Consider the following 24558-nt stretch of genomic DNA (forward strand, 5'->3'; position numbering starts at 1 on the left):
CCCGGCGCCATGTGGGTCCCCCCGGCACCATTCGGGTCCCCCGGCACCGCGCGGGTCCCCCTGGTGCCATGCGGGTCCCCCCGGTGCCATGAGGGTCCCCCGGCACCATTCGGGTCCCCCGGTGCCACGTGGGTCCCCTGGTGCAATTCGGGTCCCCCCGGCACCATTCGGGTCCCCCCGGCGCCATGTGGGTCCCCCGGCACCATTCGGGTCCCCCAGCACCGCGCGGGTCCCCCCGGGTGCCATGCGGGTCCCCCCGGTGCCATGCGGGTCCCCCGGCACCATTCGGGTCCCCCGGTGCCGCGTGGGTCCCCCTGGTGCCATGCGGGTCCCCCTGGTGCAATTCGGGTCCCCCAGCACCATTCGGGTCCCCTGGGTGCCATGCGGGTCCCCCGGTGCCATGTGGGTCCCCCCGGCACCATTCGGGTCCCCCGGCACCGCGCGGGTCCCCCCGGGTGCCATGCGGGTCCTCCTGGTGCCATGTGGGTCCCCCGGCACCATTCGGGTCCCCCGGCACCGTGCGGGTCCCCCCGGGTGCCATGCGGGTCCCCCCGGTGCCATGTGGGTCCCCCCAGCACCATTTGGGTCCCCCGGCGCCGCGCGGGTCCCCCCGGTGCCATGCGGGTCCCCCCGGTGCCATGTGGGTCCCCCCAGCACCATTTGGGTCCCCCGGCGCCGCGCGGGTCCCCCCGGTGCCATGCGGGTCCCCCCGGTGCCATGTGGGTCCCCCGGCACCATTCGGGTCCCCCGGTGCCACGTGGGTCCCCTGGTGCAATTCGGGTCCCCCAGCACCATTCGGGTCCCCCCGGTGCCATGTGGGTCCCCCGGCACCATTCGGGTCCCCCGGCACCGCGCGGGTCCCCCCGGGTGCCATGTGGGTCCCGCCGGTGCCATGTGGGTCCCCCGGCACCATTCGGGTCCCCCGGTGCCACGTGGGTCCCCCTGGTGCAATTCGGGTCCCCCAGCACCATTCGGGTCCCCCGGGTGCCATGCGGGTCCCCCGGTGCCATGTGGGTCCCCCCAGCACCATTCGGGTCCCCCGGCGCCGCGCGGGTCCCCGCGCTCACCGCGCTCACGGCGCGCCCCACGGCAGGCGGCGTGCCGCCCCCCAAGAGCGTCGCCTCGTGGGTGGCCTCCAAGGGGCTGGGCAAGACGCTGGACGAGATGACGGTCACCATCCCGCACGACATCTACGTGTTCGGCACGCAGGAGAACTCCATGGGCGACAAGGAGTGGGTGGACTTCCTGCGCGCCGCGCTCAAGGACGGCACCGACACCGACTACCGCCCGGTAGGGGTTCGGCGGCGCCGCGAGCGCCCGCGGCGGCCCCGGTGACGCGGGGACGCTCAGGGCGCCCGCGGTGCCGCCCAGGTGGCCATGCAGTCGCTGTGGAACATCAAAGTGGCCGTGCTGGTGAAGCCGGAGCACGAGAACCGCATCAGCCACGTGAGCACGTCCAGCGTCAAGACGGGCATCGCCAACACGTTGGGTAGGCGGCGCGGGCAAAGCGGGACGGACGCGGAGCGCGCGGCGCCGCGGGCTCAACCGGCGCCGTCCCGCGCCCGCGCAGGGAACAAGGGCGCCGTGGGCGTCTCCTTCATGTTCAACGGCACCTCCTTCGGCTTCGTCAACTGCCACCTCACGTCGGGCAATGAGAAGACGGCCAGGTGAGCGCAATGGGTGCTCTAGAGGGACCTGGGTGTCATGGGGGACAACAAGGTGGCCATGAGTTGACCAAGAAGGCCAATGGGATCCTGGGTACTCTAGAGGGACCTGGTGGGTGACAAGGTGACCATGAGGCAGCAGGGTGTCCCCGTGGCCAAGGCCAATGGGATCCTGGGGTGCATTGAGAAGAGCATCTCCAGCAGGTCGAGGGGATCCTGCCCCTCTACTCAGCTCTGGTGAGGCCACATCTGGAGTATTGTGTCCACATCTGGAGGATTGTGTCCAGTTCTGGGCTCCACAGGACAAGAGGGATGTGGAGCTGCTGGAGAGAGTCCAGCGCAGGGCCACAAGGATGATCAGGGGCCTGGAACATCTGCCCTGTGAGGAGAGGCTGAGGGAGCTGGGCCTGTTCAGCTGGAGAAGAGAAGGCTGAGAGGGGACCTGAGCAGTGTCTAGAAGTACCTCAAGGGAGGCAGTGAGGAGGATGGGGCGGCCTCTTTTCAGTGGTGGCCACCGACAGAACTAGAGGAAATGGCCACAAACTGAAACACCAAAAGTTCCACAGGAACTTAAGGAAAAATTCCTTCCCAGTGAGGGTGCCAGAGCACTGGAACAGGCTGCCCAGAGAGGTTGTGGAGTCTCCTTCTCTGGAGATCTTCAAAACCTGCTTGGACACAGCCCTGTGCCACGTGCTCTAGGTGACCCTGCGTGTGCAGGGGTTGGACTGGATGATCCCTAGAGGTCCCTGCCAACCTTGAGCATTCCATGATTCTGGGATTCCCACATCTCCGTCCCCCATGCGCAGGAGGAACCAGAACTACCTGGACATCCTGCGGCTGCTCTCGCTGGGCGACAAGCAGCTGAGCTCCTTCGACATCTCCCTGCGCTTCACCCACCTCTTCTGGTTCGGGGACCTCAACTACCGCCTCGACATGGACATCCAGGTGCCGGGGACGGGCGGGCAGGGACGGGGACCCACCCGCGTGTCCCCACCGCGTGCCAGCGCCCGCGCCCCGCAGGAGATCCTCAACTTCATCAGCCGCAAGGAGTTCGAGCCGCTGCTCAAGGTGGACCAGCTCAACCTGGAGAAGGAGAAGCACAAGGTGTTCCTGCGCTTCGGTGAGGGCCGCGCGGCGCGGCGGGGACGCGCGGCCGCGGCGCCGTCCTGACGCGCTCCGGGTGCGTCCGTAGGCGAGGAGGAGATCACCTTCCCGCCCACGTACCGCTACGAGCGCGGCTCCCGCGACACCTACGTGTGGCACAAGCAGAAGCCCACGGGGGTAGGTGGTGGCACGTGGGGGCACGCGGGGGTCCCCGAGCCGGTCCCCGAGCCCTCCGTTGTGTCCCCACTCCGGTAGGTTCGCACCAACGTGCCGTCCTGGTGCGACCGCATCCTGTGGAAGTCCTACCCGGAGACACACGTCAACTGCAACTCGTATGGTGAGGCTGGGCGCGCGGAGCGGGACGGGATGGAGCGGGATGGGATGGGACAGGATGGAGCAGGATGGGACAGCGGGGATGGGATGGGATGGGGGGTGACGGGATGGAGCGGGATGGGATGGGACAGGATGGGATAGGACAGGGGGACGGGATGGAGCGGGATGGGATTGGACAGAGGGACAGGATGGAGCGGGATGGGATGGGACGGGAGTGATGGGATGGAGCGGGATGGGATGGGACAGCGGGGATGGAATGGAGCAGGATGGGACAGCGGGGATGGGATGGGATGGGGGGGTGACGGGATGGAGCGGGATGGGATGGGACAGGGGTGATGGGATGGGATGGAATGTGACGGGATGGGACGGAGGGTGATGAGACAGGGGTGACAGGACAGGATGGGAGGTGATGAGCTGGGACGAGGGGTGATGGGACAGAGCAGGATGGCATGGGACAGGGGGGACAGGATGGGATGGGATGGGACGAGATGGGACGGGGAGGTGGATGGGACAGAGCGGGATGGGACGGGATGGGAGGTGACGAGATGGGACGAGGGGTGACGGGACAGAGCAGGATGGGATGGGACAGGGGGGACGGGACGAGATGGGACCAGACAGGGGTGACGGGACAGGATAGGAGGTGACGAGATGGAACGAGGGGTGATGGGATGGAGCAGGATGGGATGGGACAGGACCGGACAGGATGGGACGGGACAGGGGTGATGGGACGGGATAGGAGGTGATGAGATGGGCGGGATGGGATGGGACAGGAATGACGGGATGGAGCAGGATGGGTCGGATGGGACGGGACAGGGATGATGGGATGGTATGGGAGGTGACGGGATAGGACGGGGGGTGACAGGACAGGGGTGATGAGATGCAATGAGAGGTGACGGGATGGGACGGGACGGGACAGGGGTGACGGGACAGAGCGGGATGGGATGGGGACAGGGGGGATGGGATGGGACAGGACAAGGGTGACGGGATGGGATAGGAGGTGACGAGATGGGATGGGACGGGACAGGGGTGATGGGATGGAGCGGGATGGGATGGGACGGGGGATGGGATGGGACATGGGGGATGGGACGGGATGGGGGTGACGGGATGGAGCAGGATGGCATGGGACAGGGGGGACGGGACAGGATGGAGGGGGATGGGATGGGACGGAGGTGACAGGACGGAATGGGACGGGACGGGACGGGATGGGACAAGGGTGACGGGATGGAGCAGGATGTGATGGGATGGGGTGATGAAATAGGGTGGGAGGTGACGGGATGGGACGGGGGTGATGGGACGGGATGGGACGGAACAGGGGGGACGGGACAGAGCAGAATGGGATGGGACAGGGGTGATGGGATGGGATGGGAGATGATGAGATGGAACGGGACAGGATGGGACAGGGGTGCCGGGATGGAACGGGATGGGACAGGAGGTGATGGGACGGGATGGGAGATGACGGGATGGGACAAGGTGACGGGATGGGACAGGGGTGCCAGGATGGGATGGGATGGGAGGCGCCGGGCGCCCTCCAAGCCCCGTCCCCGCCTCGGCAGGCTGCACGGACGACATCACCAGCAGCGACCACTCGCCCGTGTTCGCCTCCTTCGAGGTCGGGGTGACGTCCCAGTTCGTCTCCAAGAAAGGTGCCGGCTCCGGCTCCGGCTCCGGCTCCGGCTCCGCGCCGGGGCCGCCGGGAGCGCCGCGTCCCGCCGCTCCGCGGGACCCCACGGCTCCCGCCGCCCCGCAGGGCTCTCCAAGTCCTCGGACCAGGCGTACATCGAGTTCGAGAGCGTCGAGGCCATCGTCAAGACCGCCAGCCGCACCAAGTTCTTCATCGAGTTCTACTCCGCGTGCCTGGAAGGTGGGCGCCGCGCGGATCGGGGGGCGCCGGGGCGGATCTCGGGGGCCCTGGGGCACCTCGGAGGGTCCCTGGGGTGGCTTGGGGGTCCCCAGGATGGCTCAGGAGTCCTTGGGAGACTTGGGGCTCCCCAGAGCAGCTTGGAGGGTCCCTGGGACATATTGGGGGTCCCTGGGGGACTCAGCGGGTCCCTGGGGCAGCTCAGGGGTCCTTGGGAGACTTGGGGGTCCCCAGGACAGCTTGGAGGGTCCCTGGGACATATTGGGGGTCCCTGGGGGATTTGGGGGTCCCCAGGGGTCCTTGGGGGACTTGGGGGTCCCCAGGGCAGCTTGGAGGGTTCAAGGGGTCTTGGATGTCCCTGGGGGACTTGGGGGTTCCTCGGGCAACTCAGGGGCCCCCGGGATGACTTGGAAGCTCTTTGGGGGGCTTGGAGGTCCCCAGGACAGCTTGGAGGGTCCCTGGGGCAGCTCAGGGGTCCCTTGGGTGGCTTGGGGGTCCCTTGGGTGGCTTGGAGGGTCCCTGGGGGCTCGAGGGACTCACAGGATCTCTGGGGACTCAGAAGTCCTTGGGGGGCCCAAGGGTGACTTGGAGGGTCCCTGGGTCCTTGGGGGGCTCACGGGGTCTCTGGGGAGTTTGGGAGCCCTCGGGGGTACCCAGGGTGACTTGGAGGGTTCCTGGGTGCTTGGGGGGCTCGAGGGTCACTGGGGCAGCTCAGGGGTCCTTGGGGTGATTCAAAGGGTCCCTGGCGGCTCACAGGGTCTCTGGGGTCTCAGGGGTCCCCAGGGTGACTCGGAGGGTCCCCGGGGGGTTCACGGGGTCTCTGGGGTCTTGGGGGTCCCCAGGGTGACTCGGAGGGTCCCCGGGGGGTTCACGGGTTCTCTGGGGTCTTGGGGGTCCCCAGGGTGACTCGGGGGGTCCCCACGGGGCTCAGGGCTCCTTGGGGGTCCCCGGGGTGACTCAGAGGGTCCCCAGGGGGCTCATGGAATCTCTGGGGTCTCGGGGGTCCCCAGGGTGACTTGGAGGGTCCCCAGGGGGCTCACGAGATCTCTGGGATCTCGGGGGTCCCCAGGGTGACTCGGAGGGACCCAGGGGGCTCATGGAATCTCTGGGGTCTCATGGTCCTTGGGGGTCCCTGGGGTGACTCGGAGGGTCCCTGGGGAGCTCACGAGATCTCTGGGGTCTTGGGGGTCCCTGGGGTGACTCGGAGGGTCCCCGGGGGGTTCACGAGATCTCTGGGGTCTTGGGGGTCCCCGGGGTGACCCGCAGGGTCCCCGGGGGTCTCGGGGGGTCCTTGTGCCTGACCGCGGCCGTTGCAGAGTTCAAGAAGAGCTCCGAGAACGACAGCCAGAGCAGCGACAACATCAACTTCCTCAAGGTGCAGTGGTCGTCGCGGCAGCTGCCCACGGTGAGCGCCGGCGCGCGGCGCCGCGCGGGGGTCCCGGGGCTCCCGGGGCCGCCCGCCAGCGCCCGCCGCCCTCGCCCGCAGCTGCGGCCCATCCTGTCCGACATCGAGTACCTGCAGGACCAGCACCTGCTGCTCACGGTCAAGTCGCTGGATGGATACGAGTCGTACGGTGAGCGCGGGGCTGCCGCGAGCCCCTGGGGACCCTGTGAGCCCCCCAGGGACACCCTGAGACCCACAGAAACCCCTGAGTCCCCCAGGGACACCCTGAGACCCACAGGGAACCCTGTGAGCCCCTTGGGGACCCCGGAGCCCCTTGGGGACCCCGTGAGCCCCACAGGGACACCCTGAGACCCCCAGAGACCCCTGAGTCCCCCAGGGACACCCTGAGACCCACAGGGAACCCTGTGAGCCCCTCGGGGACCCCGGAGCCCCTTGGGGACCCCATGAGACCCTCAGGGACCCCTGAGACCCACAGGGACCCCGTGAGCCGCTTGGGGACCCTGTGAGCGCCTTGGGGACCCCTGAGACCTGCAGGGACACCCTGAGACCCACAGGGACCCCGTGAGCCCCTCGGGGACCCCCAAGCTCCGCAGAGGCCCCGTGAGCCCCCCAGAGACACCCTGAGACCCACAGGGACCCCGTGAGCCCCTCGGGGACCCTGTGAGCCCCTTAGGGACCCCTGAGACCTGCAGGGACCCCGCGAGCCCCTCGGGGACCTCTGAGCTCCCCAGAGACCCCCTGAGCCCCCCGGGGACCCCGTGAGCCCCTTGGAGTCTCGCGAGCTCCCCAGAGACCCCGTGAGCCCCCCAGAGACCCCTGAGTCCCCCAGGGACACCCTGAGCCCCTCAGGGACCCCTGAGCCCCCGGGGACCCCATGAGACCCCCCAGAGATCCCTGAGTCCCCCAGAGACCCCTGAGTCCCCTGGGGACCCTGTGAGACCTGCAGGGACCCCGTGAGCCCCTCAGGGACCTCAGAGCCCTGCAGGGACCCCATGAGCCCCCCAGGGACCCCGTGAGCCCCTTGGGGACCCCATGAGACCCTCAGGGACCCCTGAGACCCGCAGGGACCCCGTGAGCCCCTTGGGGACCCCTGAGACCTCCAGGGACCCCGTGAGGCCCTCGGAGACTCCCGAGCTCCTCAGAGACCCCCTGAGCCCCCCAGGGATCCCTGAGCCCCCCACGGGCCCCCAAGCTCCCCAGAGACTCCATGAGCCCCCCAGGGACCCTGTGAGCCCCCCTAGAGACCCCTGAGTCCCCTAGGGACCCCATGAGTCCCCCAGGGACCCCCGAGCCCCCCACAGACTCCCAAGCTGCTCACCGTCAAGTCGCTGGACGGCTACGAGTCATACGGTGAGCGCGGGGCTGCCGCCAGCCCCCGGGGACCCCGTGAGCCCGTTGGGGACCCTGTGAGACCCACAGGGACCCCGTGAGCCCCTCGGGGACACTGTGAGCCCCTTGGGGACCCCTGAGACCTGCAGGGACCCCATGAGCCCCCCTGGAGACCCCTGAGTCCCTCAGAGACCCCTGAGTCCCCCAGGGACACCCTGAGACCTGCAGGGACCCCATGAGCCCCTCGGGGACTCCGGAGCCCCTTGGGGACCCCCAAGCTCCCCAGAGACCCCGTGAGCCCCCCAGGGATCCCTGAGCCCCCCACAGACCCCCGAGCTCCCCACAGACCCTGTGAGCCCCCTGGGGACCCCTGAGTCCCCCAGGGACACCCGGAGACCCACAGGGACCCTGTGAGCCCCCCACGGACCCCTGAGCCCCCCATAGCCCCCCGAGCTGCTCACAGTCAAGTCGCTGGATGGCTACGAGTCGTACAGTGAGCGCGGGGCTGCCGCCAGCCCCCGGGGGACCCTGTGAGCCTGTTGGGGACTCTGTGAGACCTCCAGAGACCCCTGAGTGCCCCAAGGACACCCTGAGCCCCGCAGGGACCCCATGAGCCTCCCACAGACCCCATGAGTCCCCCAGGGACCCGCCCCGAGCCCCCCACAGACCCCCAAGCTGCTCACCGTCAAGTCGCTGGACGGCTACGAGTCGTACGGTGAGCGCGGGGCTGCCGCCAGCCCCCGGGGGACCCTGTGAGCCCATTGGGGACCCTGTGAGACCCCCAGGGACCCTGTGATCCCCTTGGGGACCCCGTGAGCCCCCCAGGGACCCCTGAGCTCCCCAGAGATGTCCCGAGCTCCCGAGGGACCCTGTGAGGTCCCTGGGGACCCCTGAGCCCCCTGGGGACCTCCGAGCTCCCCAGAGACCCCATGAGCCCCCCAAGGACCCTTGAGCTCCCCAGAGACCCCCTGAGTGCCCCGGGGATCCGTGAGCCCCCTGGGGACCTCCAAGCTCCTTAGAGATCCCGTGAGCCCCCCAGAGACACCTGAGCCCCGCCAGGGATCCCTGAACTCCACAGATACTCTGTGAGCCCCCCAGGGACCCCCGAGCTCCCCAGAGACCCTGTGAGCCCCCCAGAGACACCATGATCCCTCCGGCGACCCCATGAGCCCCCCAGGGACCCTGTGAACCCCTTTAGGGACTCCTGAGCCCCCCAGGGACCCCCGAGCTCCGCAGAGACCCTGTGAGCCCCCCAGAGACACCATGATCCCTCCGGTGACCCCATGAGCCCCCCAGGGACCCCTGAGCCCCTCAGAGACCCCATGAGCCCCTCAGGGACCCCTCAGCTCCCCAGAGACGCCCCCAAGCCCCCAGGTAACCCTGAGCTCCCCCGAGTTCCCCCGAGCCCCTGGGTACCCCAGAGCCCCCCAGAGACCCTCTGAGCCCCCCAAATACCCCATGAGCCTCCCAGGGGACCCTTGAGCCCCTCAGGGACCCCCATGATCCCCTCGGGGGACCCCCAAGCTCCGCAGAGACTCCCTGAGCCTCCCAGAGACCCCATGATCCCCCTGGGGGCCCCATGAGCCCCCCAGGGACCCCGGAATACCCCAGAGACCCCGCGAGCCCCCCACAGACCCCATGAGCCCCCTGGGGACCCCTGAGCCTCCTGGGGACCCCTGAGCCCCCTGGGGACCCCAGAGCCCCCCAGAGACCCTGTGAACCCCCCACAGACCTCGTGAGCCCCCCAGGGTCCCCTGAGTCCCCCAGAGACCCCATGATCCCGCCGGGGACCCTGTGAGCCCCACAGGGACCCTGGAGCCCCCCAGAGACCCTGTGAACCCCCCACAGACCCCATGAGCCTCCCAGGGGACCCCTGAGCCCCTCAGGGGCCCCTGAGCTCCCCAGAGACCCCCTGAGCCCCCCGGGACCCCCGCGGTGCCGGCGGGCGCCCGTCGTCCCCGTCGCTGATGCCGCTGCCCTCAGGCGAGTGCGTCATCGCGCTCAAGTCCATGATCGGCAGCACGGCGCAGCAGTTCCTCACCTACCTGTCGCACCGCGGCGAGGAGACGGGCAACATCCGCGGCTGCATGCGGGTGCGCGTGCCCGCCGAGCGCCTGGGCACCCGCGAGCGCCTCTACGGTGAGTCCGGAGCGGTGCCGGACCGGGCGCCGCCGCGGCTCCGCGCTCAGCCCCGTGTCCCCAATGCAGAGTGGATCAGCGTGGACCAGGACGAGAGCGGCGCCGGGAAGGGGAAGGTGCCGGCGGGCGCGCGAGGACACCCCGAGCTCGCCAAGTACGGAGGGGCCGGCGCGGGGGCGCCGGGATGCGTCCCGAGGGGACGGGGTGCGGATCCGCCCTGGATCCCGCTGCTCCTCCAGGTCCACGGGGAGGAAATCTGCAACGGAGGCACCGGCCAAGGTCTTGGATGAGGCCGAGCGAGGCCGCCCGGCCGCCCCGCACCGCGGCACCGGCAAGGACGAGGGCGCCCAGGGCCGGTGAGCGCGGCGGGACGGGACGGGGAGGGCTGGCACGGCGAGGTGGCGCGCGCGGGGAGGAGGCCGGGCATGGAGGGGAGGCCGGACATGGAGGGGAGGCTGTGGATGGGGGGAGGCTGGGCATGGAGGGGAGGCTGGGCATGGAGGGGAGGCCGTGCATGGAGGAGAGGCCATGCATGGAGGGGAGGCCGTGCATGGAGGGGAGGCCGTGCATGTTGCAGGAGACCGGGCATGGAGGAGAGGCTGTGGATGGAGGGGAGGCCATGCATGGAAGGGAGGCCGGGCATGGAGGGGAGACCGTGCATGGAAGGGAGGCCATGCATGGAGGAGAGGCCATGCATGGAGGGGAGGCCGTGCATGGAGGGGAGGCTGTGCATGTTGCAGGAGGCCGGGCATGGAGGGGAGGCCGGGCATGGAGGAGAGGCCATGCATGAAGGGGAGGCTGTGCATGTTGCAGGAGGCCGGGCATGGAGGAGAGGCCATGCATGGAGGGGAGGCCATGCATGGAGGAGAGGCCATGCATGTTGCAGGAGGCCGGGCATGGAGGGGAGGCTGTGCATGTTGCAGGAGGCCATGCATGGAGGGGAGGCCATGTATGGAGGGGAGGCCATGTATGGAGGGGAGGCTGTGCATGTTGCAGGAGGCCGGGCATGGAGGGGAGGCCATGCATGGAGGAGAGGCCATGCATGGAGGGGAGGCTGTGCATGTTGCAGGAGGCCGGGCGTGGAGGGGAGGCTGTGCATGTTGCAGGAGGCTGTGCATGGCACAGGATGCCCTGCATGGGGCAGGAGGCTGTGCACGGCGGGAGGCCGTGCACGGGGGGAGGTTGTGCATATTGCAGGAGGCCGTGCATGGCACAGGACGCCCTGCATGGGGCAGGAGGCCGCGCACGGTGGGGAGGCCGTGCGTGTTGCAGGGGGGCCGTGCAAGGCACAGGATGCCCTGCATGGGGCAGGAGGCTGTGCATGGAGGGGAGGCTGTCCACAGAGGGAGGCTGTGCGTGGGGAGGAGGCCGTTCATGAAGGGGAGGTCGTGCACGGCAGGGAGGCTGGGCACGGTGGGAGGCCGTGCACGGGGGGAGGCCATGCATGTTGCAGGAGGCCGTGCATTGCACAGGACGCCCTGCATGGGGCAGGAGGCTGTGCATGGAGGGGAGGCTGTGCACAGCGGGGAGGCTGAGCACAGGGGGAGGCCGTGCATGGGGGGAGGTCGTGCGTGTTGCAGGAGGCTGTGCATGGCACAGGATGGCCTGCATGGGGCAGGAGGCTGTGCATGGAGGGGAGGCCGTGCACGGCAGGGAGGCTGTGCACAGCAGGGAGGCTATGCATGTTGTAGGAGGCCGTGCATTGCACAGGAGGCTGTGCACAGGGCAGGACGCCGTGCAGGGGGAGGAGGCCGTGCACGGGGCAGAACGCCCTGCACAGTGAAGGAGGCCTTGCACAGTGCAGGAGGGGCCGTGCATGGTGCAGGAGGGGGCGTGCATGGTGCAGGAGGCTGTGCACGGTGCAGGAGGCCGTTCACGGTGCAGGAGGCCATACATGGTACAGGAGGGGCCGTGCACGGTGCAGAAGGGGCTGTGCACGGTGCAGGAGGCCATACACGGTGCAGGAGGCCGTGCATGGTGCAGGAGGCCGTGCATGGCGCAGGAGGCCGTACATGGTGCAGGAGGGGCCGTGCACAGTGCAGGAGACCAGACACGGTTCAAGAGGCCATGCACGGTGCAGGAGGCCATGCACGGTGCAGGAGGCCATGCATGGTGCAAGAGGCCGTGCACGGCGCAGGAGGGGCTGTGCACGGTGCAGGAGGTTGTGCGTGGTGCAGGAGGCCATGCATGGTGCAGGAGGGGCTGTACATGGTGCAGGAGGCCGTGCATGGTGCAGGAGGGGCTGTGCAAGGTGCAGGAGGCCGTACACGGTGCAGGAGGCCGTTCACGGTGCAGGAGGGGCTGTACATGGTGCAGGAAGGGCCGTGCATGGCCCAGGAGGGGCCGTGCATGGTGCAGGAGGCCGCGCATGGCACAAGAGGCCGCGCACGGGGAGGCCGCCGTGCCCGGGCCTCCCGCGACGCCGCTCTCCGCCCGCAGCCCCAAGGCGGAGGCGTCTCCGGAGGCTCCGGGCGGCCCGGCCAAGAACAGCTTCAACAACCCCGCGTACTACGTCCTCGAGGGCGTCCCGCACCAGCTGCTGGCGCCCGAGCGCCCGCGGCCCGCGCCGCCCCGCGCCGACGCCGCCGCCGCCTCCTCGGACGACGACGCGGCCGCCCCGGAGCTGCCGCCCCCCGACTTCCCCCCGCCGCCGCTGCCGCGCGAGCCGCCCGAGAGCCCCAAGGAGGTGGCGGCGGAGGCCAAGCCGCGGGCGGCCTTCGCGGAGGCTCCCAAGCCGCATCCGCGGCCTCCGCCGCCTCCCGCCGCCGCCGCCGGCTTCGCGCCGGAGGCGCCCGCGGGGGCCCCGGCGTCCGGGGCGCTGCTGGACGACCGCTCGTGCTCGGTGCTGCAGATGGCCAAGACGCTGAGCGAGGCGGAGTACGGCGGGCGCAGCCGGCCGCCCGCGCCGCCGCCGCGCTGCCTGCGCCCGCTCGCCTTCCCCGCGCACCCCATCCGCGAGAGCATCCAGGAGGACCTGGCCGAGGAGGTGACATTGCGGGGACACGGCGGGGGGGGGACCTCGCGGGGACCGTGACCGGTGACACCGGTGACGCCGGGTCCCGCAGGCGCTGGGCCAGGCCGGCCGCGGCGCCGGCGACTCCGGCGTGGGCGAGTGGCTGCGGGCGCTGGGGCTGGAGCGGTACGAGCAGGGGCTGCTGCACAACGGCTGGGACGACCTGGAGTTCCTCAGGTGAGGCGCGCCCGGACGCCGGGGCCCTTCCCGGACGCCTGGGCCCTTCCCGGACGCCTGGGTCCTTCCCAGACACCCGGACCCTTCCTGGCCCCTTGGACCCTTCCTGGCCCCCTGGACCCTTCCCGGACGCCCGGACCCTTCCCGGCCCCCTGGACCCTTCCCGGACGCCGGGGCCCTTCCTGGACACCTGGACCTTTCCCGGACGCCTGGGCCCTTCCTGGATGCCCAGGCTCTTCCCAGACACCCGGATCCTTCCCGGACCCCCCCGGACCCTTCCCGGACGCCTGGGCCCCTCCCGGACGCCCAGGCCCTTCCCGGACGCCTGGGCCCTTCCCAGACACCCGGACCCTTCCTGGCCCCTGGACCCTTCCCGGACGCCCGGACCCTTCCTGGCCCCCCGGACCCTTCCCGGACGCCTGGGCCCTTCCCGGACACCTAGGCCCTTCCCGGACACCTGGGCCCTTCCCAGACACCCGGACCCTTCCTGGCCCCCTGGACCCTTCCCGGACGCCTGGACCCTTCCCGGACACCTAGACCCTTCCCGCTCCCCTGGACCCTTTCCTGCCCCCCTGGACCCTTCCCGCTCCCCCGGGCCCTTCCCGGACACCCAGACCCTTTCCCGGCCCCCCGGGCCCTTCCCGGGCCCTTCCCGATCCCTTCCCGGCGCGGTGCCGACGGCGCTGCCGGCCCCGCAGCGACATCACGGAGGAGGACCTGGAGGAGGCCGGCGTGCGCGACCCCGGCCACCAGCGCGTCCTGCTCGAGAGCCTGCGGCTCAGCAAGTAGCTCCCGGCGCCCCGGTCCCCCCGCTGTCACCGATGCTGTCACCGGGGGACCGGGGACCGCGCGGAGCCTGGGAGGGGACAGCGGGGACCTGGTCAGATAATTTCACGGGGTGGCCCCAGGGCCTCCCCCTTGTTAAGTTATTTCTTATTTATTGAGAGAAGGGAAGAGCCTTCGTCCCGCTGCGCTTCGCTCCGGGCCGGGGCGGCCGCCGTCCGGAGGGGGGTCTCCGAGCGCCCCCCGGGTGCCCCCCGGGGCTGTCGCTGCCCTTCGGCGCCAGGGAGGAAGAGGAGGAGAAGGAGAAGGATGAGGAGGAGGATGAGGAGGAGGATGATGAGGATGATGAGGATGAGGAGGCTCCCTGCGGATCCCGGGCCTCGGTGCCGCGCGCGGGACGGGGACGGGTCCCCCCGGCGCCCCCAAAGCACCAGCAGTGCCTTGACCCCCCGGCCCAGCCCGGGCTCCCTATGGGGCTGCCCCCCAAGTGCCCCCCGTGCCCAGCCAGACCTCAACCCCCCCACCATGTCCCCCGGGGGGTCCCTGTGCCTTATCCCGCCCTCCCGGCCGGTCCCGCTCGCTCCGGACGCCGCTCCGTGGAGGATGCGACGGTTCCATCCCGCTCGCGGCGCCCGCTCCGCGTCTCCGTTTCCGTCTCTGTTTCTTGAATCAGGAGCTGGTTTTTTTTTGTAACGTTTAATTGAATTGTCCGGAGCCCCCGCGCGCTCCGTCCCGCGGGAGCGCCGGGATGAGGAGCCTTCCCCACCGGCCACCTGTTCCACCCCGACCCGTCCTGAAGCAATAAAAGGTCCCGTTTGCTTGGAGAGCAGCTCGAGTGGAGCCTGTGGCTGCGGCCGGAGCCGCGACGGGTCCCCGTGTTCCCCGTGGGCCCCATCTCCCCATGGGTCAACATGTTCCTCATGGCCTTCATCACCCCAAGGGCCATCAGCTTCACCATGGGCCGTCGTGTCCCTCATGGGTCAACATGTTCCCCATGGGCCGTCGTGTCCCTCATGGGTCAACATGTTCCCCATGGGCCTTCATCACCCCGAGGGCCATCAGCTTCACCATGGGCCCCCATCTCCCCCATGGGTCAACATGTCCCACATGGGCCTTCATCACCCCAAGGGCCATCAGCTTCACCATGGACCGTCGTGTCCCTCATGGGTCAACATGTCCCACATGGGCCTTCATCACCCCGAGGGCCATCAGCTTCACCATGGGTCCCCATCTCCCTCATGGGTCAACATGTCCCACATGGGCCTTCATCACCCCGAGGGCCATCAGCTTCACCATGGGTCCCCATCTCCCTCATGGGTCAACATGTCCTACATGGGCCTTCATCACCCCAAGGGCCATCAGCTTCATCATGGGCCGTCATGTCCCTTGTGGGCCATCATGTTCCTTCTATCATCATGTCCCTCATGGGCCCCCATCTCCCTCATGAGCCATCATGTTCCGCATGGGCCTTCATCCCCACCATAGGCCATCAGCTTCACCATCATGTTCCATGTGGGTCCTCATCTTCACCATGGGCCATCATGTCCCTCATGAGCCAGACTGTCATGTCCCTCGTGTCATCATGTTCCACATGGGCCCTCATCTCTCCCATGGACCATCATCTCCTCTATGGGCCATCGTCTTCACCATGGGTCAACATCTTCCCCATGGGCCCTCATGTCCTTCATGGGCCACCATGTTCCACCTGGGCCATCCTCTCTCCCATGGGCCATCATCTCCCTCGTGGGCCTTCATCTCCCCCATGGCCCATCATCTCCACCATGGGTCACCATATCCCTCGTGTCATCATGTTCCGCGTGGGCCCTCATCTCTCCAGTGAACCATCAGCTCCTCCATGGGCCATCGTCTTCACCGTGGGTCAACATCTCCCTCATGGCCCCTCATGTCCCTCATGGGCCATCATCTCCCCCGTGGGCCTTCATCTTCCCCGTGGGCCTTCATCTTCCCCACAGACCGTCACCTCCGCGCTCTCCATCACGTCCTCATGGTCCATTGCCCCTCCGTGCCCCATTGCCACCCCCTGCAGTTTGTCACCCCCCCGTGCTCCATCACCCCCGTCGTGGTCCCTTGCACCCCATGGCCCATCAGAACCCCCCACCCTCCCTCGTGCCCCCCGGTCCATCGTGGGGCTGTGATCCCGGTTCCCTGGGGTCCATCACACCCCCAGTCAGTGCCCCCAGCTCCATCGTGTCCCCTGGCTCCATCGTGTCCCCCTGGCTCCATTGTGTCCCCCTGGCTCCATCGTGTCCCCCTGGCTCCATTGTGTTCCCCTGGGTCCATCGTGTCCCCCAGCTCCATCGTGTCCCCCTGGGTCCATCGTGTCCCCTGGGTCCATCGTGTCCCCCCCACTCCATCGTGTCCCCCCTGCTCCATTGTGTCCCCCCCACTCCATCGTGTCCCCCCAGCTCCATCGTGTCCCCCCCCGGCTCCATCGTGTCCCCCTCGCTCCATCGTGTCCCCCCCGCTCCATCGTGTCCCCCCTGGCTCCATCGTGTCCCCCCCTGGCTCCATTGTGTCCCCCCCACTCCATCGTGTCCCCCCTGCTCCATTGTGTCCCCCCCACTCCATCGTGTCCCCCCAGCTCCATCGTGTCCCCCCCCGGCTCCATCGTGTCCCCCTCGCTCCATCGTGTCCCCCCTGCTCCATCGTGTCCCCCCCAGCTCCATCGTGTCCCCCCCAGCTCCATCGTGTCCCCCCAGCTCCATCGTGTCCCCCCATGGCTCCATCGTGTCCCCCCCGGTCCATCGTGTCCCCCCCCCGGCTCCTTTGCGTCCCCCCTGGCTCCATCGTGTCCCCCCGTGTCCATTGCACCCACGCGGGTCCATCCCGGCCCCGCTGCTTCCCGGCGCTTCCAGCCGCTGCCGTCGGAGCCGGCCCCGGGCTGCGCCCTGGAGCGGGATCCCGACCCCCCCGCAGCCCCCCCAGCGGCTCCTTCAATAAATTAAGGTTTATTTGGATTAGTATCATTTGCAAACGGGTTCAATAAATTACAGAACGGTTAAAAACGAAACCAAAAAAAGGGAAAAACAAAAGAAAAGAAGAAGAATCCCGGCTCCTCCGGGGCGCGGGGAGCTACACGAACACACGCACACACACACGGCCCGGACGCCTGGGCCCCCGCACGCACGGCCCCGCGCCGTGTCCGGGGTGTCCCTGTGTCACCGCGTCCCGTCCTGCCGCCTGCATCCCGAGGGAACCGGGGCTGCTGCCATCCATGGGGATCCGCCGGGATGCACCGGAGCGGCGGCACTCGGTGCAGGGAGCGGGATCCGTTCAACGCCGGGGACGGGGACAATGTCTGCTCGGTGCAGTGCCCGGGATCGGTGCAATGCCCGGGATCGGTGCAATGCCCGGGATCGCTGCAGTGCCAAGGATTGGTGCAATGCCCGGGATCGGTGCAATGCCTGGAATCGGTGCAATGCCTGGAATCACTGCAATGCCAAGGATTGGTGCAATGCCCGGGATCGGTGCAATGCCTAAACTCGGTTCAATGCTGGGATCGGTGCGATGCCCAGGATCGATGCAATGCCCGGGATCGATGCAATACCCGGGATTGGTGCAATGCCTGCACTTGGTGCAATGCCCAGGATCGGTGCAATGCCCGGGATCGGTGCAATGCCCGGGATCGGTGCAATGCCTAAACTCGGTTCAATGCTGGGATCGGTGCGATGCCCGGGATCGATGCAAAACCCGGGATTGGTGCAAAGCCCGGGATCGGTGCAACGCCTGCACTCAGTTCAATGCTGGGATCGATGCAATACCCAGGATTGGTGCAAAACCTGGGATCGGTGCAACGCCTGAACTCAGTTTAATGCCCAGGATTGATGCAGTGCCCGCAGTTGGTGCAATGCCCGCAGTTGGTGCAATGCCCAGGATTGGTGCAATGCCCAGGATCGACGCAATGCTTGGAATCAATGCAATGCCCGGGATCGATGCAATGCCCAGGTTTGGTGCAATGGCCGGGTTTGTTGCAATGCCTGGAATCGATGCAATGCCCGGGATCGATGCAATGCCCAGGTTTGGTGCAACGCCCAGGATCGACGCAATGCCCGGGATCGATGCAATGCCCGGGTTTGGTGCAATGCCCAGGTTTGGTGCAAAGCCCAGGTTTGGTGCAATGCCCGGAATCGATGCAATGCGCGGGATCGATGCAATGCCGAGGATCGACGCAATGCCCGGGATCGATGCAGTGCCCGAGTTTGGTGCAATGCCTGTGATCAATGGAGTGCCCAGGTTTGGTGCAATGCCCAGGTTTGGCGCAAAGCCCGGGATCGACGCAATGCCCAGGTTTGGTGCAATGCCTGGAATCGATGCAATGCCCGGGATAGATGCAATGCCCGGGATCGATGCAATGCCCGGGTTTGGCGCAAAGCCCAGGATCGATGCAATGCTTGCTCTCAGTGCCATGCCCACACTCAGCATCACGTCCAGGATTAGCGCACTTCCCGGGACCAACGCACTTCCCAGCTTGGCACAACGCCTGCACCCAGCGCAACGGGTGCAGCGCCCGCACTGGGTGCAGCGCCCGCGCTCGGGGCAGCACCGGCGCTCGCTGCAGTGTCCGGCACCGGTGCCAGCTCCCGGGGGAGCCGCGGGGACGCGCGGCCGGCGCCGCCGCATCAGAAGAGGTTGCCCTTGAGGCCGTTGGGCTTGCGGTGGAAGGAGGACAGGACGCCCGAGAAGGGCCCGGCCACGGGCTCCGCCGGCTGCCAGGCCTTGAGCAGCTCGGCGGGGTTGGCGGAGCCGCTGCTGCTCGCGCCGGGCCAGGCGGGCGCCTTGAGCGGCGGCGCGGGGTGACCGGGCGGCAGCGGCGGCCCCGCGCCCGGGCTGGGGCTCAGGCTGCCGCCGGGGCTGCCGAGGCCACCGGCGGGCGGCAGCGAGGCCGTGCTGTCCGGCGTCGCGCTGCAATTCGACTCCTTGGACTCGTCGTCCTCCGACGAGGAGCGCGGCTCTGCCTTCTTGCCGGTGCCGCCGGTGCCGGTGCCGGTGCCCTTGGCGTTGGCCGCGCGCTCCTGCTTGCGGAACTTGGCGCGCCGGTTCTGGAACCAGACCTGCGGCGGGGGGAAGCGGGTCAGCCCCGCGCTCGGGGTCCCGGCACCGGGCTGGGATCCAGCCGGGAGCCGCCGGAGAACCGCAGGCAGCTCCGGTGCGGGGAGCGCCCGACGTGGAACATCCCGCCCCGGGGGCTGCTCCTGCACCCAGCGCTTCCCGGTGCCCTGCGCTGCTCCCAGACCATTCCCGGGCTGCAGCTGCTGCTCCGAACCCAGGTGCAGCCCGTGCAGCCCGGCACGGACCCGTGCACCCCAGCAGAGCCCCGTGCACCCCAGCACAGACCCATGCACCCCAGCATGGACCCGTGCACCCCAGCATGGACCCGTGCACCCCGGCATTGCTCCATGCACCCCAGCACAGACCTGTGCACCCCGGCATTGCTCCATGCACCCCGGCAGAGCCCCGTGTCCCCCAGAACGGACCCGTGCACCCCGGGAGAGCTCCATGCACCCCAGTAGAGCCCCGTGCACCCCAGAACGGACCCGTGCACCCCGGGAGAGCTCCATGCACCCCAGTAGAGCCCCGTGCCCCCCAGAACGGACCCGTGCACCCCGGGAGAGCTCCATGCACCCCAGTAGAGCCCCGTGCCCCCCAGAACGGACCCGTGCACCCCGGGAGAGCTCCATGCACCCCAGTAGAGCCCCGTGCACCCCAGTAGAGCCCCGTGCACCCCAGAACGGACCCGTGCACCCCGGCAGAGCCCCGTGCACCCCAGTAGAGCTCCATGCACCCCAGTAGAGCCCCGTGCCCCCCAGAACGGACCCGTGCACCCCGGGAGAGCTCCATGCACCCCAGTAGAGCCCCGTGCACCCCAGAACGGACCCGTGCACCCCGGGAGAGCTCCATGCACCCCAGTAGAGCCCCGTGCCCCCCAGAACGGACCCGTGCACCCCGGGAGAGCTCCATGCACCCCAGTAGAGCCCCGTGCACCCCAGTAGAGCCCCGTGCCCCCCAGAACGGACCCGTGCACGCCGGGAGAGCTCCATGCACCCCAGTAGAGCCCCGTGCACCCCAGTAGAGCCCCGTGCACCCCGGCAGAGCTCCGTGCACCCCGGGAGAGCTCCATGCACCCCAGTAGAGCCCCGTGCACCCCAGCACGGACCCGTGCATCCTGGCATAGTCCCGTGCACCCCAACACAGCCTGTGCACCCCTGAATGGATCCATGCACTCTGGCACAGCCCCGTGCATCGTGACACAGCCCTTGCACAGTCCCCTGCACCCCAGAAAGACCCCTGCACCCCAGTACAGCCCTGTGCACCCTGACACATCCCCATGCACCCTGACACATCCCCATGCACCCTGGCACGTCTCCTTGCACCCCGACACAGCCCCGTGCACCCCAGCACATCCCCGTGCACCCCGTACATCCCTTTGCACCCCCAACACAGTCCCATGCACCCGACACATCCCCACACACCCCAGAACATCCCCGTGTACCCCAACACATTCCCCGTGCACCCCAGCACATCCCCATGCACCCCAGGACATCCTCGTGCACCCCGACACATCCCCATGCACCTCAGCCCATTCCCATGTACTCAAGGACATCCCTGTGCACCCCAGGACATCCCCATGCACCCCAACACAACCTCATGCACCCCAGCACATCCCCGTGCACCCCGACACATCCCCATGCACCCCGCACATCCCCGTGCACCCGGACAGAGCCCTGTGCACCCCGCATATCCCCGTGCACCCCAACTTGGAGCCATGCACCGCGGCACAACCCCAAGCACATCCTCACCATCCTGGCATGGCCCTGGGCACCCCGACTCAGCCCCGTGCACCCCTCGCTCCCCGGATCAGCACCCCATCGTGCTCCCCTGGCTCCCTTTCCCTTTGGAATCGCCCCGTCCTCTCAGGGACCCGCTCTCCTCCCTCCCCATATCCCGGCTCCGGCTGCCCGGAGCCAGCGGAACCTTTGGATCAGCATGCAGGGGACACCCCACATTGGAGCCCCCCCCGGCACGGAGGGGTGGGGGACGCGGATTAACCTGCCGGGAAGGGGGGACATGGGGACAGTTTTGGGCACAGGATCCCCATCCCTCCACCCAAAACATCCCCATTCCGTGGGGAGCAAAGCAGCAGAGCATCCCCGCTCACCTGCACGCGGGCTTCGGTGAGGTCGATTTTGAGGGCCAGCTCCTCGCGCGTGTAGATGTCGGGGTAGTGGGTCTCGGCGAAGACCCGCTCCAGCTCCTTGAGCTGGGAGCTCGTGAACGTGGTGCGGATCCGCCGCTGCTTCCGCTTCTCGTTGATGCCCGACGGGTCCGAGAAGAATTTGTAGGGCACTGGGGAAGGAGACGGGGGTGTGAGCGGGACCGGCGGCGCAGACCGGGCTGCAGGGACGCACTAGGGACCGGGCAGAGCGCACCGGGGGGATCCTACAGGGATCCATGGGGCGGGATGAGCAGGGATGCACTGGACAGGGATGCATCGGGCAGATCCTACAGGGATACATGGGGCGGGATGAGCAGGGATGCACTGGACGGGGATGCATCGGGCAGATCCTACAGGGATCCATGGGGCGGGATGAGCAGGGATGCACGGGACGGGGATGCATCGGGTGGGATGATCCGGGAAGGGATGCACGGGGCGGGATGAGCAGGGATGCACCGAGCAGACTGCACCGGCTGGGGATGCACCGGGCAGGGATGCATGGGGTGGGATGGGCAGGGATGCGCTAGACAGGGATGCATCCGGTGGGATGCTCCGGGCAGGGATGCACGGGGTGGGATGAGCAGGAATGCACTGGATGGGGATGCATCGGGTGGGATGCTCCGGGCAGGGATGCACGGGGCGGGATGAGCAGGGATGCACTGGACAGGGATGCTCCGGGCAGGGATGCACAGGGTGGGATGAGCAGGGATGCGCTAGACAGGGATGCATCGGGTGGGATGCTCCGGGCAGGGATGCACCGGGTGGGATGAGCAGGGATGCACTGGGCAGACTGCACCGGCTGGGGATGCACCGGGCAGGGATGCACGGGGCGGGATGAGCAGGGATGCGCTAGACAGGGATGCATCGTGTGGGATGCTCCGGGCAGATCCAACAGGGATACGTGGGGCGGGATGAGCAGGGATGTACTGGACGGGGATGCATCGGGTGGGATGCTCCGGGCAGGGATGCTCCCAGCAAGGATGCACGGGGTGGGATGAGCAGGGATGCACTGGGAAGCGTGCACCGGGTGGGGATGCACCGGGCAGATCCAACAGGGATGCAGTGCTTGGGATGAATCAGGCAGAGTGCATTGGGCAGGGATGCACTGGGTGGGATGAGCAGGGATGTCCTGGGCAGAACACAACGGACATGGATGAGCAGGGATGCACAGGACAGAAAGCACCGGGCGGGATGAGCAGGGATGCACCGGGTGGGACAGGCAGGGATGAACCGGGAGGAATGAGCAGGGATGAACCGGGCAGGGCTGCATCAGGCAGGATGAGCAGGGATGTCCCGGGCGGGCTGAGCAGGGATGAACCGGGCAGGAAGGAACTGGGCAGGGATTCACCAGGCAGGAATTAACTAACTGGGCAGGTTGAGCAGGGATATCCCGGGCGGGCTGAGCAGGGATGAACCGGGTTGGATGGAACCGGACAGAATGAGCAGGGAATCCCCCAGCAGGGATGCACTGGGCAGGGATTCACTGGACGGAACGGACAGGGATGGACCGGGAGGGATGAACCAGACGGGATGAGCAGGGAGGACCCGGGCAGGGATTCACTGGTCGGGACGGGCAGGGATGTCCCTGACGGGATGAGCAGGGATGGACCGGGCGGGATGGACCGGGCGGGATGAGCAGGGATGGACCGGGCGGGATGAGCAGGGATGGACCGGGCGGGATGGACCGGGCGGGATGAGCAGGGATGGACCGGGCGGGATGAGCAGGGATGGACCGGGAGGGATGGACCGGGCGGGATGAGCAGGGATGGACCGGGCGGGATGGACCGGGCGGGATGAGCAGGGATGGACCGGGCGGGATGAGCAGGGATGGACCGGGCGGGATGGACCGGGCGGGATGAGCAGGGATGGACCGGGCGGGATGGACCGGGCGGGCTGAGCAGGGATATCCCGGATAGGGCTCCCCGGCGCCGGTCGCTGCCTCCCCGCATTCCCGTTCGCGCCCGTTCGTTGCCGCCGCCGCCCGCGACGGGACGCGGCTCTGGAGGCGGCCGGGACGGGCGGCGGGATCGGGGCGGGCGGGAGCCGCTCGCGGCACCGGGGCCGCTGCCGGGGCCGTTACCGGGGCGGGTGGCGGCGGCAGCTTCGCGGCCCCTTCGTTGCGGGCGCGCCCGGCCCGCGGCGCCAACGAAAGCGGGGCCGGGACGGGGGCTGCGGCGGCGGCGGCGCCCGCCCCGCTCCGACGGGAGCTCCCGCTGCCCCCGGAGCCCCCGGAGCCGCCGAGCCCGGAGCCGCCGCGCCCGGAGCCGCTGCCGGGGCCGCCCCGTCGGAAGCGACTGGGGCTGCGGCGCGGGCCGGGAAGCGGCGGCTCCGGGGCCAGCGGCGGCTCCGGGGCCAGCGGTGACTCCGGGGCCAGCGGCCGCTCCGGGGCCACCGGCGACTCCGGTGCCAGCGACGGCTCCGGGGCCAGCGGCGGCTCCGGGGCCACCGGCGACTCCGGTGCCAGCGACGGCTCCGGGCAGCGACGGCTCCGGGGCCACCGGCGGCTCCGGTGCCAGCGACGGCTCCGGGGACCGCGGCGGCTCCGGGGGCACCGGCGTCGGGGGGCAGCGGCGTTTGGGGGCAGCGGCCGCTCCGGTGCCAGCGGCCGCTCCGGGGCCAGCGGCGGCTCCGTGGCCAGCGACGGCTCCGGGGCCAGCGACGGCTCCGGGGCCAGCGATGGCTCCGGTGCCAGCGACAGCTCCGGGGCCAGCGACGGCTCCGGGGCCAGCGGTGACTCCGGGGGCAGCGGCGACTCCGGTGCCAGCGACGGCTCCGGGGCCACCGGCGTCGGGGGGCAGCGGCGGCTCCGGAGGCAGCGGCGGCTCCGGGGCCAGCGGTGACTCCGGTGCCAGCGGCGACTCCGGGGCCAGCGACAGCTCCGGGGCCAGCGGCGGCTCCGTGGCCAGCGGCGGCTCCGTGGCCAGCGGTGACTCCGGGGCCAGCGGCCGTTTCGGGGGCACCGGCGTCGGGGGGCAGCGGCCGCTCCGGTGCCAGCGGCCGCTCCGGTGCCAGCGGCGGCTCCGTGGGGCATCGCGGCCCGCGCGTGCCGTTACCTGCCGAGTAGGGCGAGGGCTGGTGGTCGCGCAGGGCGCCCAGGGCGCAGTTGGCGGTGGCCAGCGGGGGACAGGCGGCCCCGGCGCCGAAGCCGCCGCGCATGGGGCTGTACTGGAACGTGTTGGCCTGGCTGCAGGAGCTGAAGTCGTAGGCGGACGCCTCCATGGCGGCCACGCACGAGTCGTACGAGTTGAGGTAGGAGTAGTCCATGGCGAACATGGAGCGGCGCCTGGCGGGGCTAGCCCGGCCCGGCCCGGCCCGGCCCGGCCCCGGCCCCGCTAGCTCGGCCGCGGCCCCGGCCGCTTCGCCATGCGCCGCCGCCCGGGCCGCTCCGCGCCGTTAATATAGCGGGGCGCCGGGCGGACAATGGCGCGGGGCGCCGGGGGCTTTTGCATGACAATATCGCCCGGGGACCGCGGGCGCAGCCGGAGCGGGCGGAGCCCAAACCCACCCCCCCCTTCCCGC

General features: G+C 69.2%; 2 protein-coding genes across 4 annotated transcripts in view; one reads left to right on the plus strand and one right to left on the minus strand.

Moving 5' to 3' along the window:
• INPPL1 (inositol polyphosphate phosphatase like 1) overlaps positions 1 to 13818 on the plus strand; it is a 29809-nt gene extending 15991 nt beyond the window's left edge. The window contains exons 12-28 of the mRNA XM_088534062.1: positions 1094 to 1290; positions 1372 to 1489; positions 1571 to 1667; positions 2471 to 2609; positions 2685 to 2784; positions 2857 to 2945; positions 3024 to 3105; positions 4655 to 4744; positions 4849 to 4962; positions 6276 to 6364; positions 6446 to 6533; positions 9677 to 9832; positions 9902 to 10010; positions 10072 to 10188; positions 12272 to 12818; positions 12898 to 13022; positions 13721 to 13818. Coding sequence (XP_088390188.1) covers positions 1094 to 1290; positions 1372 to 1489; positions 1571 to 1667; positions 2471 to 2609; positions 2685 to 2784; positions 2857 to 2945; positions 3024 to 3105; positions 4655 to 4744; positions 4849 to 4962; positions 6276 to 6364; positions 6446 to 6533; positions 9677 to 9832; positions 9902 to 10010; positions 10072 to 10188; positions 12272 to 12818; positions 12898 to 13022; positions 13721 to 13811 — 2348 coding nt within the window. The 3' untranslated portion in view covers positions 13812 to 13818. The remainder of the gene's footprint in view (positions 1 to 1093; positions 1291 to 1371; positions 1490 to 1570; positions 1668 to 2470; positions 2610 to 2684; positions 2785 to 2856; positions 2946 to 3023; positions 3106 to 4654; positions 4745 to 4848; positions 4963 to 6275; positions 6365 to 6445; positions 6534 to 9676; positions 9833 to 9901; positions 10011 to 10071; positions 10189 to 12271; positions 12819 to 12897; positions 13023 to 13720) is intronic.
• A 4627-nt stretch (positions 13819 to 18445) lies between these two features.
• PHOX2A (paired like homeobox 2A) lies at positions 18446 to 24312 on the minus strand. Of its 3 annotated transcripts, none has more exons than XM_088534069.1 (3): positions 24093 to 24312; positions 20983 to 21170; positions 18446 to 18877 (listed from the first exon to the last, which is right to left on the minus strand). In XM_088534069.1, exons 1-3 carry the CDS (start codon positions 24310 to 24312, stop codon positions 18446 to 18448), a joined length of 840 nt encoding a protein of 279 aa, XP_088390195.1. The 3 variants fall into 3 exon arrangements, with proteins under 3 accessions (XP_088390195.1, XP_088390194.1, XP_088390193.1); XM_088534068.1 differs by having other exon boundaries at positions 18446 to 18883; positions 20956 to 21170; positions 24093 to 24303; XM_088534067.1 differs by having other exon boundaries at positions 18446 to 18928; positions 20938 to 21170; positions 24093 to 24303.
• Between the last annotated feature and the right edge of the window lie 246 nt (positions 24313 to 24558).

The sequence above is a fragment of the Tinamus guttatus genome, unplaced genomic scaffold (assembly GCF_059628265.1).
Source record: "Tinamus guttatus ecotype Peru unplaced genomic scaffold, ASM5962826v1 Tinamus_guttatus_pri_ptg000533l, whole genome shotgun sequence".
NCBI lineage: Eukaryota > Metazoa > Chordata > Aves > Tinamiformes > Tinamidae > Tinamus > Tinamus guttatus.